The sequence below is a fragment of the Microcaecilia unicolor genome, chromosome 6, assembly GCF_901765095.1.
Source record: "Microcaecilia unicolor chromosome 6, aMicUni1.1, whole genome shotgun sequence".
In the NCBI taxonomy this organism is placed as follows: Eukaryota; Metazoa; Chordata; class Amphibia; order Gymnophiona; family Siphonopidae; genus Microcaecilia; species Microcaecilia unicolor.
The window spans coordinates 169,549,422-169,564,177 of NC_044036.1; the positions used below are offsets into that span (position 1 = coordinate 169,549,422).

A 14,756-nucleotide genomic window follows, 5' to 3' on the forward strand; every position below is an offset into this window, starting at 1 on the left:
GCTGTCATGGAGCTGGATATGATATTTAAGGCTGGCATAGCGGCTGGAAAAAATATTTTAAAAAATTTTGAGGGTGGGAGGGGGTTAGTGACCACTGGGGGAGTAAGGGGAGGTCATCCCAGATTCCCTCTGGTGGTCATTTAGGGCACATTTTTGTGGCTTGGTCGTAAGGAAAAAAAAAAAAAAAAAAAGACCAGGTAAAGTCGTCCATGTGTTCATCAGGGACACCCTTCTTTTTTCCATTATCAGTCAAGGATGACCTGTGTTAGGCACGCCCCAGTCACGCCTTTGCTTTGCCTCCGACACGCCCCTGTGAACTTTGGTTGTCCCTGTGATGGAAAGCAGTCGACGCCCAAAATCGGCTTTCGATTATGCCAATTTGGGCAACCCTGTGAGAAGGACGCCCATCTTGCAATTTGTGTCGAAAGATGGGCGCCCTTCTCTTTTGAAAATAAGCCTGATGCATCCTGATCCTTTTGCTGACCTGAATATTCCGGATAATTTTAAATCTGGCATTTATAACCCACTTATCAAGTTCAAAACACAGAACAGTCTCACATTATAAGCAGGTACTAACTCTATCCCTAGAGGGCTCACAATCTTGGTTTTTGAACCTGAGGCAGTGACTTGCCGATTGTCTCAAGCAGCTGCAGTGGGAATCAAACCCAGCTTGCTGGGATCAAAGCCTGCTGCACTAACCATTAGGCCATTCCTCCACTCTTATAAGACCCGCCAGCAAGTGACAAAAATCAATGCTTTTAAAGATCACTTATCTATTCACTGTGAAAAAGTGATTTTTCTGATGTTTAATGGCTAGACAATTCATTGATCAAGGTTCTGTTAGATTAAATTGCATTAAAAATGTCATTATTTACTCTATGCCAAAAGACAGCTTCAATAAATCAAATGACAAGGATGCCTTTAAACTTTTCCTTTAATGTTTTTAGTCTCATGCATTACACACCAGTGGTCTCTAATGTTTCTCATACTTCACACTTACACTATTTGCTTTAGTCTCACCTAGAATGTAAACCGCACTGAACCCTGGAAAGGGGATATTAGTGGTATACAAGAATTGAATTTTCCATAACAGCATGAAACCACAGTTAACTGAAAACAAGATTTAATGTTGTACGAAATTCTTTCCTTAAAAATAAATTAGGGGGGAAAAAAAGGAACAGTTCAAACACAGCAGATAAGTTAGTAACTTCCTGTTGAAGAAAAAGTTATTCAGTTAAACCAAGACTTTTACCACAAGTAATTTATCCAAATGCATTTTTCCTCTATTTTCTTTCCAATCCCTGCTAATTATAGAAAATAGAATGAGATGGGAGCCTTGTTACAACAAGACACAGCTCTAGAAACTTTGCTGTTTAAGCTTTATAAGCTGGCCAGACTGAACAGCTTCATCCATCCTGGATCCTATCAACTAAAGATCCAAACCAGAGCTTTACAAACATACACCAATACCAAGAATGACAGTTAAACTAGTCAACTCATTTTTGTTTGAAAACAGTTCCATGTGCAGGAGAAAAATTCTCCATGAATCAAATTCTAAGAAGTTTTCACTTTGATACTGTATAAAGTTAGGGTGAACAATGCATATGCTAAGTGAATACTAATCACAATCACCAATCCCAATTCTTTTCTTTCTTACTTGCTCCTAGACATCAGTACCTCATTGGCCATGAGCTTTCCAAGTGTAGCAGGATAATTTTCAGACGTGATAAAATACATTGCCCTCCCTTCTCCTGATGGACAAAAATTAAGCAAATGTCTATCCTGACACAATTAGTATGACCACAAATGTATGCATTACTCCGAATACAACGTGAAAGATGTCCCAGTATAACAAGAATTTGAATTGGACCAATTCATAAAGGTTAGACTTTTTGTAGTTTCTTTCATTGAGTTTTGATTATTGCAATAAGCACAGCAAATGTTTTTGTAAAACCCAAATAGTGAATACAGCCAAAGCAGCGATACTTGGTCCTGCAAAATCACAACCATACCTGGCTTTCAGGATAAGTAGAATATGCAAACCAACCTGGTATCTTTGACCAGATACACTCAATGCAGACATTGTGAAAAACCAGACAGATTTGCTGTCCCGAGGTTTGAAACTATCCATGAGTTGAAGTATCATGCTATAAATAAATCCTGCTCAACCTTGACCCCTTCTTGTAAGGTTAATTTGCACATTAAAAGTTACACTGGTGATGAACAAGCAGAAGCTAATTTGGGATGAATGTCACATCAAATATGCATCAACTGTAGTGTTCCCCAATATACGGCCTATAGGTGACCCCAGCAGTCAATTTTTGTGGCCCTATAAACAATGAAAAATTGAATTTGCTCACCTGAAGCAAGCAGCACCTTCAGGAGGCAGGTAGACAGGAGGCCCCACAAACCTCCACTGGGTTGCATGTGCCTGAGTAGTCATACATGACAAGCACACGTCAATGAGGCACACAATACCCAATGGAGGTTTTCTCCAAGTGCCTCCCGACGGTGCCACATCCTTCAGGTGAGAAAATTCGATTTTTTCAGCTCTATCCACCGACAATGTTGCTTTTCCTTTAATAAGTTTTATTTTTGGTGGGCTAACCTTCCACTGTCTGCCTTCTGGCCTTTGAGATTGAGTGGAAGCAATGATTTAATAAGGAATCCACACAAATGATCAGTATCTCTCTGATCCAGGCATCTAGAAGTGAGGTTTACTCCTCTGCATGTAAGTTTGTGTGCAGAGAAATGGAGCCTTCTGGTTGACTAAGTGCTGCCTTTAATCAGAACGTGACAAATAAGGAACTACAGGCAGCAAGGAGAAGAATATTCATGCTCAAACAGCATTCTTGGGGCAAGAGAGAGACACAGTGCCTTTTAGATCACTCCTGAGTATTCCAGACCATGCTTCCCCTGTTTTTACCCCACCATAAGAAAATTTTCTATTCCCAACTAGTAATATTGGTATAATAAGATTTGGGCAACATAAAAGTCTGCATCTTATTCATTATTGTTATACAGAGTGACTGTGTGTGATGATTGAAGGGAAATGTCTTCACTTTTTGATTCCACTTATCTTTGCAAACAAACTTTTCCCAACTATGAATTCAAAAATGAGGAACAGACTAACTGCAGACACATTATGAACTACGATTTTCTATGCTTATGAACAATATGCAGACACAGGTATCTCATTAATGATCTCTCAAGTGTGTTACTCAAGAGTCACATTTATGGGTTTTGCAATTAAGCCAAAATAAAATTAGGTTTTTTTTTTTAAATATATCCTTGTAGAATCAGTCTTAGTATTTAAAATTACATGTGTAAGCCTAAAAACATTTGGTGGGTCCTGGAGCCACACACAGAGTGACAGCTGACAAATCCACAGAGAGGCCAATTCTTAAGGAGTTTATCATCCCAGATTTATAGACAAATTTCTGCTAAAATTTTGTATTGGAAGCATTTATTTGAACCACTCTATTTACCAAATAAACTATTCTGCAAGATCATAACTACATTATTTGCAGACACAGCAAAAAAAAAAAAAAAAGTAGCACTCCCCCCACGACTACTTTATATGCCCTAATGGTCTAGTTAGGGCAAGAGTGATGCCCCAGTCATAGCTGGAATGGGCAGGAGTGGATTACAGGATACTGGGCTTGACAGACCTTCGGTCTGTTCCAGTATGGTAATACTTCCATACTAATGGGCATCGCTCCTGCCTCAACTATACCCTTAGACCGCTTGAGATTGTAAGATGGGGCAGATAGGTAGAAAGGAAGCAGGGAGGGAGACAAATGGGACAAAGAAAGCCAACCCCCCCCCCCCCCCCCCCCCCCCCAGGCTGTGGCTGCCTTCTTTGTTTTATATGATTGATGAAGGAAATGGAAATTTAAGTGCTCATTTTCAAAAGACTTACAAAAATTATGTGGAGGTGTATTTTCAAAGCACTTAGATTTACAAATTTCCATAGTAACCTATATAAAACTTTGTAAGTGCTTTGAAAATAACCTCAAAGTCTACAAGACTACCAGAGGTTGCATGGGAAGCCTACCATGTGCTGGAGACTGAGAAATACTGACTGGCCAAAGGGCTGCACAGGGTTCTCAAGTGATATCACAGCTCAGTAGTTCTCAGCCTCCACCAAGCATCTGGACTGGTCTGGTGGGTTGATAAGATGAAGGCTTCAAAATTAGACCGATTATTTGTAGCAGTGTAACAGTAAAAAAAACCCCACACACACACAAAACAAAGCAGGGCATAGAAGTGCCATGTTTATTCTACAACTACTTATAGACATAGCCCACGAGGCAAAGCTAGTAGCAGTATGACTAGAGTATCAACTTTCCCATTTTCTATATTATGTTTATTTTGTATTGTTTCTAATAGATTTTAATTGCCAAAATACTTTTTCAACTCCTACATAGCATAACAAATTATCTTATACCAGATTTCATGACTGATTTATCTCGTTAATTTCAAGAATTTATTCTGTAAGAAAACAGAACCTACCATTAGGTAATTATTAAAAATTGTGTCAACAAGATACGCCATAGTACATTCTATTAAATGCAACCAGAACATTAAAATGACGACGTTTACTTACTGCAAAAGTCAGCAACAGGAATTGGTTAAGAAGCATAGGATTTTCAAGAGCATTCCCCGATTTTATTGCTTCCCAAATCTGTGAAGGATAGAAAGGTATGGAAAAATCCCAGAGATGGGTACAAGTCTTCAAATGCAAAGAGACACCCTAGTACCTCAGACAGTGAATGAACTTACATGCAATGAGGGTAGACACACAAATGGGTATATTTACTAAAGGCTGGTAAGTTTTCTGTACTTACTACACCTTAAATTCAAAAGCTAAGGTGCAGTAAGCACAAAGACTTTGAGGTAAATACAGGGGATATGCCTGCATCCGTTTTGCATTTACCATACAGGGCTCACACATACTGCACAAGTCCAACATTACATAGTAAAGGCAATCCTACTGGACTTTCAGTGACATGGATGCACTTAACACCATCTTTTGAGGTGGCATTAAGTGCAGGCACATTATCAGCAGCTGAGACAACTATCATGCAGTTCTCTACCATGTAATAACTGTCATTGCCAGTCTCGCCCAATCTCCACCTAAACCCTGCAGTAAAGCATTTACCATGGGACTTGTGTTTTAACATCTGCCACAATTTAAAACTTGCAGTGCTTCAACCCACTTAGGTAAACATGCCCTAAAGTAGGTGAAGCCACTTATGACTTTCTAACAGAAAACAGAAACCAAACACTCCCACAAGAAATTTAAAAAAAAAAAAAAAACCACAAAAAAAAGGTGTGGGAATGACCAGTGCGATAGTCCATGTTAAAAGCACAAGTCTTTAACTAGGATATATACTAAAACTTGCTTGAGGACAACACATCAATAAAATACAACAAACATTTGCCTGAAGATGGACTCAACATGATCCGTTTTTCAGCCTAGGCCTTCATCAGGGAGTCCGATGTCTTAGCGAAAACAGAGCACTGCAGAGATAGCAAACACACTATGGACTTGGCTTAAAATCCTTAATGTCACATATTCCCTGTAGATGACATTAAGTATTTTAAGCCAAGTACACAGCATGTTTGCTACTTCTACAGCGCCATCTTGTTTTTGCTAAGTCATCTTCAAGCAAATGTTTGTTGTATTTTTATTGATGCATTGTCTTCAAGCGAGTGTTGGTATATACGCTAAAGACTTATGCTTTTAACCTGGACTATTGCATTGATCACTTATGACTTCCTTTCATGTTCCTCTCTCATTTGTTGGTCCCTTCTCCAATATATTGTTTATTTCAGGCTTGATATAATGCCTGTCAGGAAAAAAAATCAAAGTGGTTTACAATCTTAAAATAATATAGTATAAAGGAAGAAAGGAACTATATTATATTGATAGGGCAGAGAAAGAAAAAGAAGAAAAGCTTTATATATAATAGTAACAGATGTGAAACAAATTAGAGAATATTGTTTCACTCAATGGCCAATTAAGGGGTTCCAACAAATTCCTACAGGAAAAATCCATAAACAATTATTAGTCAAGCCGTACTTGGGAAGCTAACGCTCATGCCTGACAAGGAGATGCAGGAAATCTTTTCCTTGGGGTCTGCTGGGTATTGACCTAGACTGGCCACTATCGGAGACAGGATGATAGGCTTGATGGATCTTTGGTTGGACCAAGATCTTACTTCCCCACCCCCCCCCCCCCCCCCCCCCACACACACACACATCATTTCAATGTTAAATAAGGCTTATGATAGTCTGAAACTACCTCATACATTCTAAATAAATTCCTCTAACAATTTTCTGGGCAGCAGCCTGATGCTTTTTCACATGCCAAACCAAGGTAGAAAAATAAGTTCCCTCCAAAAATGGCCCAGTTCATTTTTAGAGAGGCAGATTGAAAGGAGCAATTCCATAATTGCTACCCTTCCCTGTGTCAAAGTTTCTATGTTGCAAAAACTGAACTGCTTCTCCTATAAAAATGCACCGAGCCATTTTTTTTTTTTGGGGGGGGGGGGGGGGAGGAGCCTATTTCTCTAGAAACCCCAGTCTGATCTGGCCATTTTCAAACAATGTCTTTTCACTGATTTACCTCACGCCAAATTTGGTCCCATAAAGAAAATCTCAACATGTTATGTATAATTTCTTTCCAACATCTGTTAGGTTGGAAAGTATAAAAATGTTCACAACTACAATTTGCTGAAATTTCTCTCTATAATTAAATGATATGGAAGGTTCCAACATGTATAGAAAAATAATACTTTACTAAGAAGATGTAGTTTGTGTAATGAATTTTTACATCACCTCATTTGCTGCTTTTTCTAAAAGTGCTTTCTTATCACACAATTTGAAGGATTCAAAAGTGTTGGTATTATATAGAGTTCCCACAGCTGGACAACAGCGTAATGGAGTTGAAATATTCCTAAAGAGAAGAAAAATGTACTTGCATAATTTGGGCAGCAGTAGCAGCCTTCAGCCCCCCCCCCCCCCACTGGCTTTTCATTCCATCTTCTGCCTTGATGTGCTTCCAGGAGAGAGTTGGGAAACCGCTATCAAACTGTGCTTTCGGGATTTCCATAATGCATAAAAAAAGAAGATGTGCTTATATAGGAAACCCCAAAGGGCTAATTTTCAAAGTACTTAGACTTACAATTTCCATAGGTTACTGAGGGCCTTTTTCACAAAGTCGCGCTACCGATTCTCAGTGCGGCAAATTAGGAGGACGCCCATTCAATTCCTATGGGCTTCCTCTCATTTGCTGTGTGGAAAATTGGTAGCACGGCTTTGTAAAGGAAGCCCTAAGTAACTTTGTAAGTCTAAGGGGCCCTTTTACAGAGCAGCGGTAAGCCCAACGCATGCTTACCACTCGCTCTTTCAGGACTACTGCCAGCCCAACACAGCCACCGGCAGTAGTCCTGCCCTGAGCGCGTCATTTCCAGAGCAAAAACCTGCGAAAATGGCTTGCACAGCAGTAACCTGGTGGTAATCAGGCATTGCTGTGCAGTGCCCAGTTACTGCCAGGTTAGCACAGGAGCCCTTATCGTCACCTCAATGGGTTGCAGTAAGGGCTCCCCATCGCATGGCCATGCGGTAAGAGTTTTCTTACCGCATGGCCATGTGCGCTTGGGGTCCTTTTACCTTTTACCCGCTGCGGGAAAAACTGCCCCCCCCCCCCCCCCCCCCCCGAGTACTTTGAAAATATGCTTCAATGTATGCAAACTTCTCTTATGGATATCCTGAAAACTAGTTAGATGTGTCCGACTTCAAAACAGGTTGGGAAACAATGTTATACCTAAAGTTTAAAGTTAATATTTTACATCAATAACTAAGAGGAGAGATTTCTAAGGGTGATTAGATCAGGAACGAGAGTGTACGCTGTACATTTAAAATTCTACCTACAGAAAAAGTAAAAATAAACGTATACTTTTGCTTTGAAAATTGGTGTAACGTGTATTTGTAAAAAAAAAAATATACATATATGATCTTTGTCCCAATGCAGTTTGAAAACTGTCTCCATAGAAGGTAATTTTCAGTGTTTGTGGGGCTTCTTATACAGCTACCAGAGCTGTAGAGTTAAAACCACGCTTCACACTTTGCAGGTGCAAAGTATAGGGGTAAAAACATACTGAGATGTCAAGATGAAACCCTGGCACCTAGTTCAGTCAGACTGTGTAGTGCTGCTTTTTTTCTTCACCAGAGGAAAACAGGAGAGCAATTTTCAATGGAAGTTTTCTATAGGTAAACACACCTATTTATTGATAGACCCTTGAAAATTACTCTCTAAGGGGACAATTTCATAAAGCTTCTTCCGATTGTAAAATTTCTTATATTTTAAACAGGGCTTTTATAAAAATTTACAAGTACATATGCTCACAAAAAAGGTACACTCACAGAAAGTCTGCCGCTACTTCCATGTGATTTGGATGCAGGCTTTCCCAGGGATGGTATGGAATCAGGACTGCAACATATGTACGTATTTTATAAAACATGCATGTACATGTGTAGAGCAGGGCTACCGAGGGGGGGGGGGGGGGGGGGGGCAAGATTCCTCAGGCTCGGCCTCCCGGCGCCAGAAGGTTCTGCTCCTTTTGTCCGTCTCTCTCCTGCGTGTCAGGACCCAGGTGACTGTGTTAACGTGATAACACAGGTCTTGGCACACAGGAGCAGGAGAGTGACAGACCGAGGGAGCAGCAAACGCAGGAAGGTAAAGGGGGCGGGGGGTGACCAGCGGCAGCCTGAGGTGAGGGGGCTGTGGCAGAGGCCTAAGTGGGGGGAGGGGTGGGTGTGGCGGCGGTGGCAGCCCTGTCCCCGGCTCGCTCTCAGCAGCCCTGATGTACAGTACAATGCACAAATTTCCACATTCTGTGAGGCTGAGATAAATTTATGCATCAGTTATGCGCGTGTTATTCAAATGACCTAGGAGCCTACTTTATAAAGGCCCACAGGTGTCTATATTGCCATTATTAAAAATGGCTTGAATAAGTACCTTTTCAGATTTCTCATGTGTGCGCCCTGTTATAAAAGTTATTATAGTTGTGGCGGAAACTGTAACCCTCCAAAACTCACCAGAAGCTCACTGTACCCACAACATAGGTACCCCCTTCATCCATAAGGGCTATTGTAGTGGTCTGTAGTTGGGGGTAGTGGGTTTTGAAGGGCTCAGTGACAAGATAATGGAAAAATGGTTAGATGTGTACCTGGGAGCATTTATATGAAGTTCACAGTAGTGCTCGCTAGGGTGCCCCATTGCTCCCCAGGGATGTCCATAGGACCAGTATGCTAAAAATGCTGGTCCATCCTACATCCGAATGGCTTGACTTTCTCTGTTTTTCTTTTTTTTTTTTTTTTTTAAAACAGAGCACAAATTCTTGTTTCAAACGGCTTAATTAAACTCGAATTCGTTGCCAGAGGATGTGGTAAAGGTGGTTAGCTTAACAGGGATTTAAAAAGGTTTGAACGGCTTCCTAAAGGAAAAGTCCATAGACCATTATTAAAATGGACTTGGGGAAACTCCACTGCTTATTTCTGGGATAAGCAGCATAAAATGTTTTGTACTTTTTGGGATCTTGCCATGTATTTGTGACCTGGATTGGGCACTGTTGGAAACAGGATGCTGGGCTTGATGGACCTTTGGTCTGTCCCAGTATGGCAAGACTTATGTAAAACCAAGACCTGACAGAGTGATTTTATATAAAACACTAGGCCTGATTAACTTACAAAAATACACTTCCAACCTCAATAGACACCAAAAGACTGGAGAAGAATGTGAGAAAACTGAAGCAGAGGAGTACACTAATGGTTCATAGTCTGCTGCTCTAGCCAGAGAGACTAGGGTTCAAATCCCACTGTTGCGTGACTTGCCCAAGGCCAAAAGTACAAACTTAAATTATAAGCTCTGCTGGGACAGGGAAATATCTAGTATATCTGAATGTAGTTTGCCTTGAACTACCACTGGAAAGGAACGAGATAAATATAAAATAAAGATAGAAAGAAGGTTGTACTAAAGGGCAGTAGGGCTACCACGTGGAAAGCATGAACCAAAACAGCACCACCGTGGGGTGCGTTGAGGTGTCCCGTGGCATTGCTGTGATAAGAATGCGCTGATCCCCACAGTCGAAAACAGAAAGTATTTTGTAGCACAGAGGGTGGGTAGTAAGCATGCCCTGTGCTAACTGGGTAGCATGGGCACATTACCACACGCTACCAGATTAGCGCAGGAGTAATGCGGGAGCTTACCACCTCCTAAATAGCTGGCGGTAAAGGCTCCTTTTGGTAATGGCTATACGCTAATGAGGAAATTAGCACATGGACATTTTTTTTTAGTGCACTGGGTTATTTTTCAGCTGCACTAGAAAGTGGTCGAAGTACGCTGCTAAACGACTGGGCAAACGCCTTTGACAGTACTACTTAAGCCACATAGAGCCTGCAAATAGGTGGGAAAATGTGGGGTACAAATGCAATAAATAAATAAACCCACATGTTAATTGCAGCACAAGCCACTTTCTAGCATGGCACAGTAAAAGTACCCCTAAATTTAGTGAGTGGAAGAGTACAGGGGGGAAAAAAAAAAAAAAAAAGACAAATAATGAAGAGATAGATAAGGCATCAGTGGAAGCAGAAATGTTTTTAAGTAAAGCAAAAATACTCACACATCAAAAGCACTATATTCCAAAGTTAAACGAGCTGGCAAACCAGAAGAATCACCTACAGCACAGAAATATATATAATTTTAAACTGTAAAATTAGCAGTAAATAGTCAGAATACTGTATGTGAATTATATATGCTTCCTACCATTATAATAATATCCTCTGATCTCTCTGGGGGTCTCATCCAATCGATATTCATTAAGTTTCTTCTGTGTAAGCTGGTGCCAGAAACCTGCATCCAGGGCACTAACAAAAGGCGCAAACTGAAGCTTTAGGTTTCCAGCTTCTGCTGAAATACTTGTCTTACTGGTATCAGATGCCATCAGTGTAGTAATCTAGAACTATTAAAAACAGAAAAAAAAATTGAGCAAATTATCATGAGAACAGCCATTAGGACAAGCTAGCCAACAGGCCTGACCACCTTAGCTACTGTGCTGACAAAAGCTAAAATATTAACTACAGTGCAGTCTCAATTATCCTACCTTTGCTAATCCAACAGACTCCCCCCTCAGCTTAACACACTCCCAGGAAGCCATGTTTGAGCTGAGATCATGCTACTCTGCAAAGGAACCATGCTTTGCACCTAATATTCCTTCATGTACCCTTCATCGCTGTTAAAAAGTGCATGGCTTCTCTTCCAAATTTTGGTTTGAAACTATGCTTCTATGCATTAATTTGGACCTGGGATTCTGCTTTTGCAGTGGGAAACCGTTAAAGATGTTTTGAGCTCAGACCTTGTTTTTACAGTACAGCACCAATTTTTGGACCTGGGACCCTGTTTTCGAAGCAAGGGAGTCATCAAAGATGTTTTGAACTGCACTACAATATTTGATCCAACACCATGCTTTTGAAGCAAGCGAACCATGTTTGAGCATTGGATAATGGTAAAGGAAATGCTAAAGAAAGTGAATATTAAAGATATTTTGAGTTGAGACTTGCTTTTAAAGCATGGCAGCAATTTTTGGTCCCGACACACTGCACTATCCTGCTTATAATCGAAAGAGAAAAACGCCTATATTGCGACCCAAATCAGGAGATAGACGTTTATCTCCCAAAAACAAATAAATCGGTATAATCGAAAGCCGATTTTGGACGTTTTCAACTGCACTCCATCGCGGATGTGGACAAAGTTGATGGGGGCGTGTCAGAGGTGTGGCGAAGGCGGAACTGGGGCGTGGTTATCGGCCGAACAGAGATGGGCGCATTTCACCGATAATGGAAAGCTAGCTTTTAGCTAGAATTTAGGACACTTTTCCTGGACCCTGTTTTTTCACGAATAAGGCCCCAAAAAGTGCCCTAAATGACCAGATGACCACCGGAGGGAATCGGGGATGACCTCCCCTGACTCCCCCAGTGGTCACTAACCCCCTCCCACCACAAAAAATGAAGTTTCACAACACTTTATTTTCACCCTCAAATGTCATACCCAGCTCCCTGACAGCAGTATGCAGGTCACTGGAGCAGTTGTTAGGGGGTGCAGTGGACTTCAGGCAGGTGGACCCAGGCCCATCCCCCCTACCTGTTACACTTGTGCTGCTTAATGCTGAGTCCTCCAACCCCCCCCCCCCCAAACCCACTGTACCGACATGTAGGTGACCCCCTTCACCCCTTAGGGCTATGGTAATAGTGTAGACTTTTGGGCAGTGGGTTTGGGGGGGGGATTTGGGGGGCTCAACACACAAGGGAAGGATGCTATGCACCTGGGAGCTCTTTTACTTTTTTGTTTTTGTAAAAGGATCCCCTAGGGTGCCCGGTTGGTGTCCTGGCATGTGAGGGGGACCAGTGCACTATGAATCCTGGCCCCACCCACGAACAAATGCCTTGGATTTGGTCATTTTTGAGCTAGGCCGCTTCGGTGTCGATTATCGCTAAAAAACGAAAATGCCCAGCTCAAAAAACGAGCTAATCCAAGGCATTTTGCCTGGCACAAACCGTATTTTCACAAAAAAAAGGAGACGTCCATTTTTTTTGAAAATACTGTTCGGCCCGCTCCTTCACAGACCCGTTCTCGGAGATGGACGTTCTTACACATAGGCGTTCGCGTTAGATTATGCCCCTCCACGTAAACCAAATCTCTGCCAGGGAACCACTTTTAATCTCAGACCGTGCTTTTGCAGCAAGCAAACCATGGTGAGATTCTTATGCACGAGTTTTATGCAGTACAGTACTGTATGTAAACCTATTCCTCTTTGTTCGTTTACATTTACAGCACTTTCTTTATTCTTACTCATTCTTAGATCCAGAGAGTTTCCAGTTTCATTTCTACTTCAAACTGTTATTGACTGGAGAAGATAAAGCAGTGAGCTCTGTTCGGTTCACATTGCCTGCTGTAGAAGGTAACTCTAGTGAGGCTGAATATGCAGTAGATAAATATGGTTCCCTTTCAGTTCTGTATTTCTGTTCACATTGCCTTTGTGCAATTGTGAAATACTGTATACTGCTCTTATATTTGTGCTCAAATTGCCTGCTTTACAAGAAGCACAATCATGCCCTATACTATACAATTTTTTTCTGCTTAGTGTTAATACATAATATTTTTAAATACAAATACCCTAACCCTATGCCTGTTTTTATGCATTCTGTGCATTTTTTAAGGTGTTGCCATTGTTTTCCATATTATCTAACGAGCCAGTCCCATTTACATCAGATAATCGAGACTGCACTGTAGTAACACACATACAAACCTTATTTCGTTGAGAGGGTGGGGTCTCTGTAAGTTAGCACTCTCATAAAATGTATCAAAAGGTACAACTCAACTGCTGCTTCTAATGTTTCTAATGTATTATTTTTTTTAAACAGTATTTCTCTTCACACTCTTTTTACATCTGGATACCTTCCAGACACCAGTTACATACTACTGAACACAAGATCATCACTGGGAAACATAGCAGCCTGTCATGACTGAGGTTAAACAGGCCCTAAAGCCCACCAAAAAGCTTTATTTCTTTCAGTATTAGACAGGCTTGGGCCCTCTATAGCATGGGGGCTAAGTTCTGGGTAATCACCTTGTATACACCCCTTACCATCCTACCCAGAACAGTACAGTCCCCAGCAATATCTTTCTTTTGCCTCCCTAGCACATCTCCCTCTAGCTAGTTCAGGGAGCACAGGGGTATTTTGTCAGGGGGCAGATAAGAAAGGGGTGGAACAGAAGTACATAGTTCTCCCTTACTTCCATCCTCTGGTGCCCTAACAGTTTGATACTTAAGGCATGGCGCCTGTTTTGCCCTTCCATACTGACAGTTCAGACCACAACTTATTTGTCTTAAGGAAACAAAGTGTGCTACACCAACACCACTAGAAACTTACCTAAACTTCATATACACTTACAAAGTTATTATCACTACCTTTTTTTGTGGGGAAAAAATATAAAATTAACTTTCCCTCTTTGTACTAACGGTCCCCATTCAGCACTTTAATTTCCACCTAGGTCCTAATACAACCAACTTTTCTGCAATGCTCCCCTGCAATATCCCAAAATGACAAACATTAGTGTCAGGGAAGAATAGACACCTGTACTCTGGCGCTGATCAAAAAGACGGTTTAAAGATACCAAGTCGCACGCATTCAGCTGCCCTCACGCCAAGCACCTCTCTTCACATGCATTCGAGGACCGGTATCCCCTCCCAATGGTCTATTTCTCTCTCGCCAATCCATCATGTCTTCCCCCTATGCTGTCAAACTCATACCTGTGAGCAACCACCCGTCCTGACTCCTGCAGCTTTCCTTCTCTGGTGCCCAAGCCCCTCTTTGACAACTTCTCTCGCTCTCTTATTCGTCCCGGACGGGTCCCGCCTTGCCGGAAACAGGAAGTTGCGTCAGAAAAGGGCAAGACTAAGGAAGAAGAGGGTGAAGAAAACAGGAGTCGGGATGACGTTAAAACGTTGAAGCCAACTATGGTAGTCTGTTACCCTTTCCCCGCGCAGCCGTCATCTAGTACACTCAAACAAAGCAAGCAAACCTATGAGCTGCTGCATCCTCGTTGTCGTTCTTTATTGTTGGTAGTATTTGTATTTAATCTCGCATATATTTTCAAACATGCTGGCTTGTGGAGCATACGGATGTAC

General features: G+C 41.4%; 1 protein-coding gene across 2 annotated transcripts in view; it reads right to left on the reverse strand.

Moving 5' to 3' along the window:
* ATG7 (autophagy related 7) overlaps window positions 1-14,462 on the reverse strand; it is a 337,049-nt gene extending 322,587 nt beyond the window's left edge. For both annotated transcript variants that reach the window (XM_030205749.1, XM_030205748.1), the window contains exons 1-5: window positions 14,379-14,462; window positions 10,835-11,030; window positions 10,692-10,746; window positions 6,847-6,964; window positions 4,610-4,687 (exon numbers count right to left, since the gene is read on the reverse strand). In XM_030205749.1, coding sequence (XP_030061609.1) covers window positions 4,610-4,687; window positions 6,847-6,964; window positions 10,692-10,746; window positions 10,835-11,012 — 429 coding nt within the window. In that variant the 5' untranslated portion in view covers window positions 11,013-11,030; window positions 14,379-14,462. The remainder of the gene's footprint in view (window positions 1-4,609; window positions 4,688-6,846; window positions 6,965-10,691; window positions 10,747-10,834; window positions 11,031-14,378) is intronic.
* Window positions 14,463-14,756: the final 294 nt, after the last annotated feature.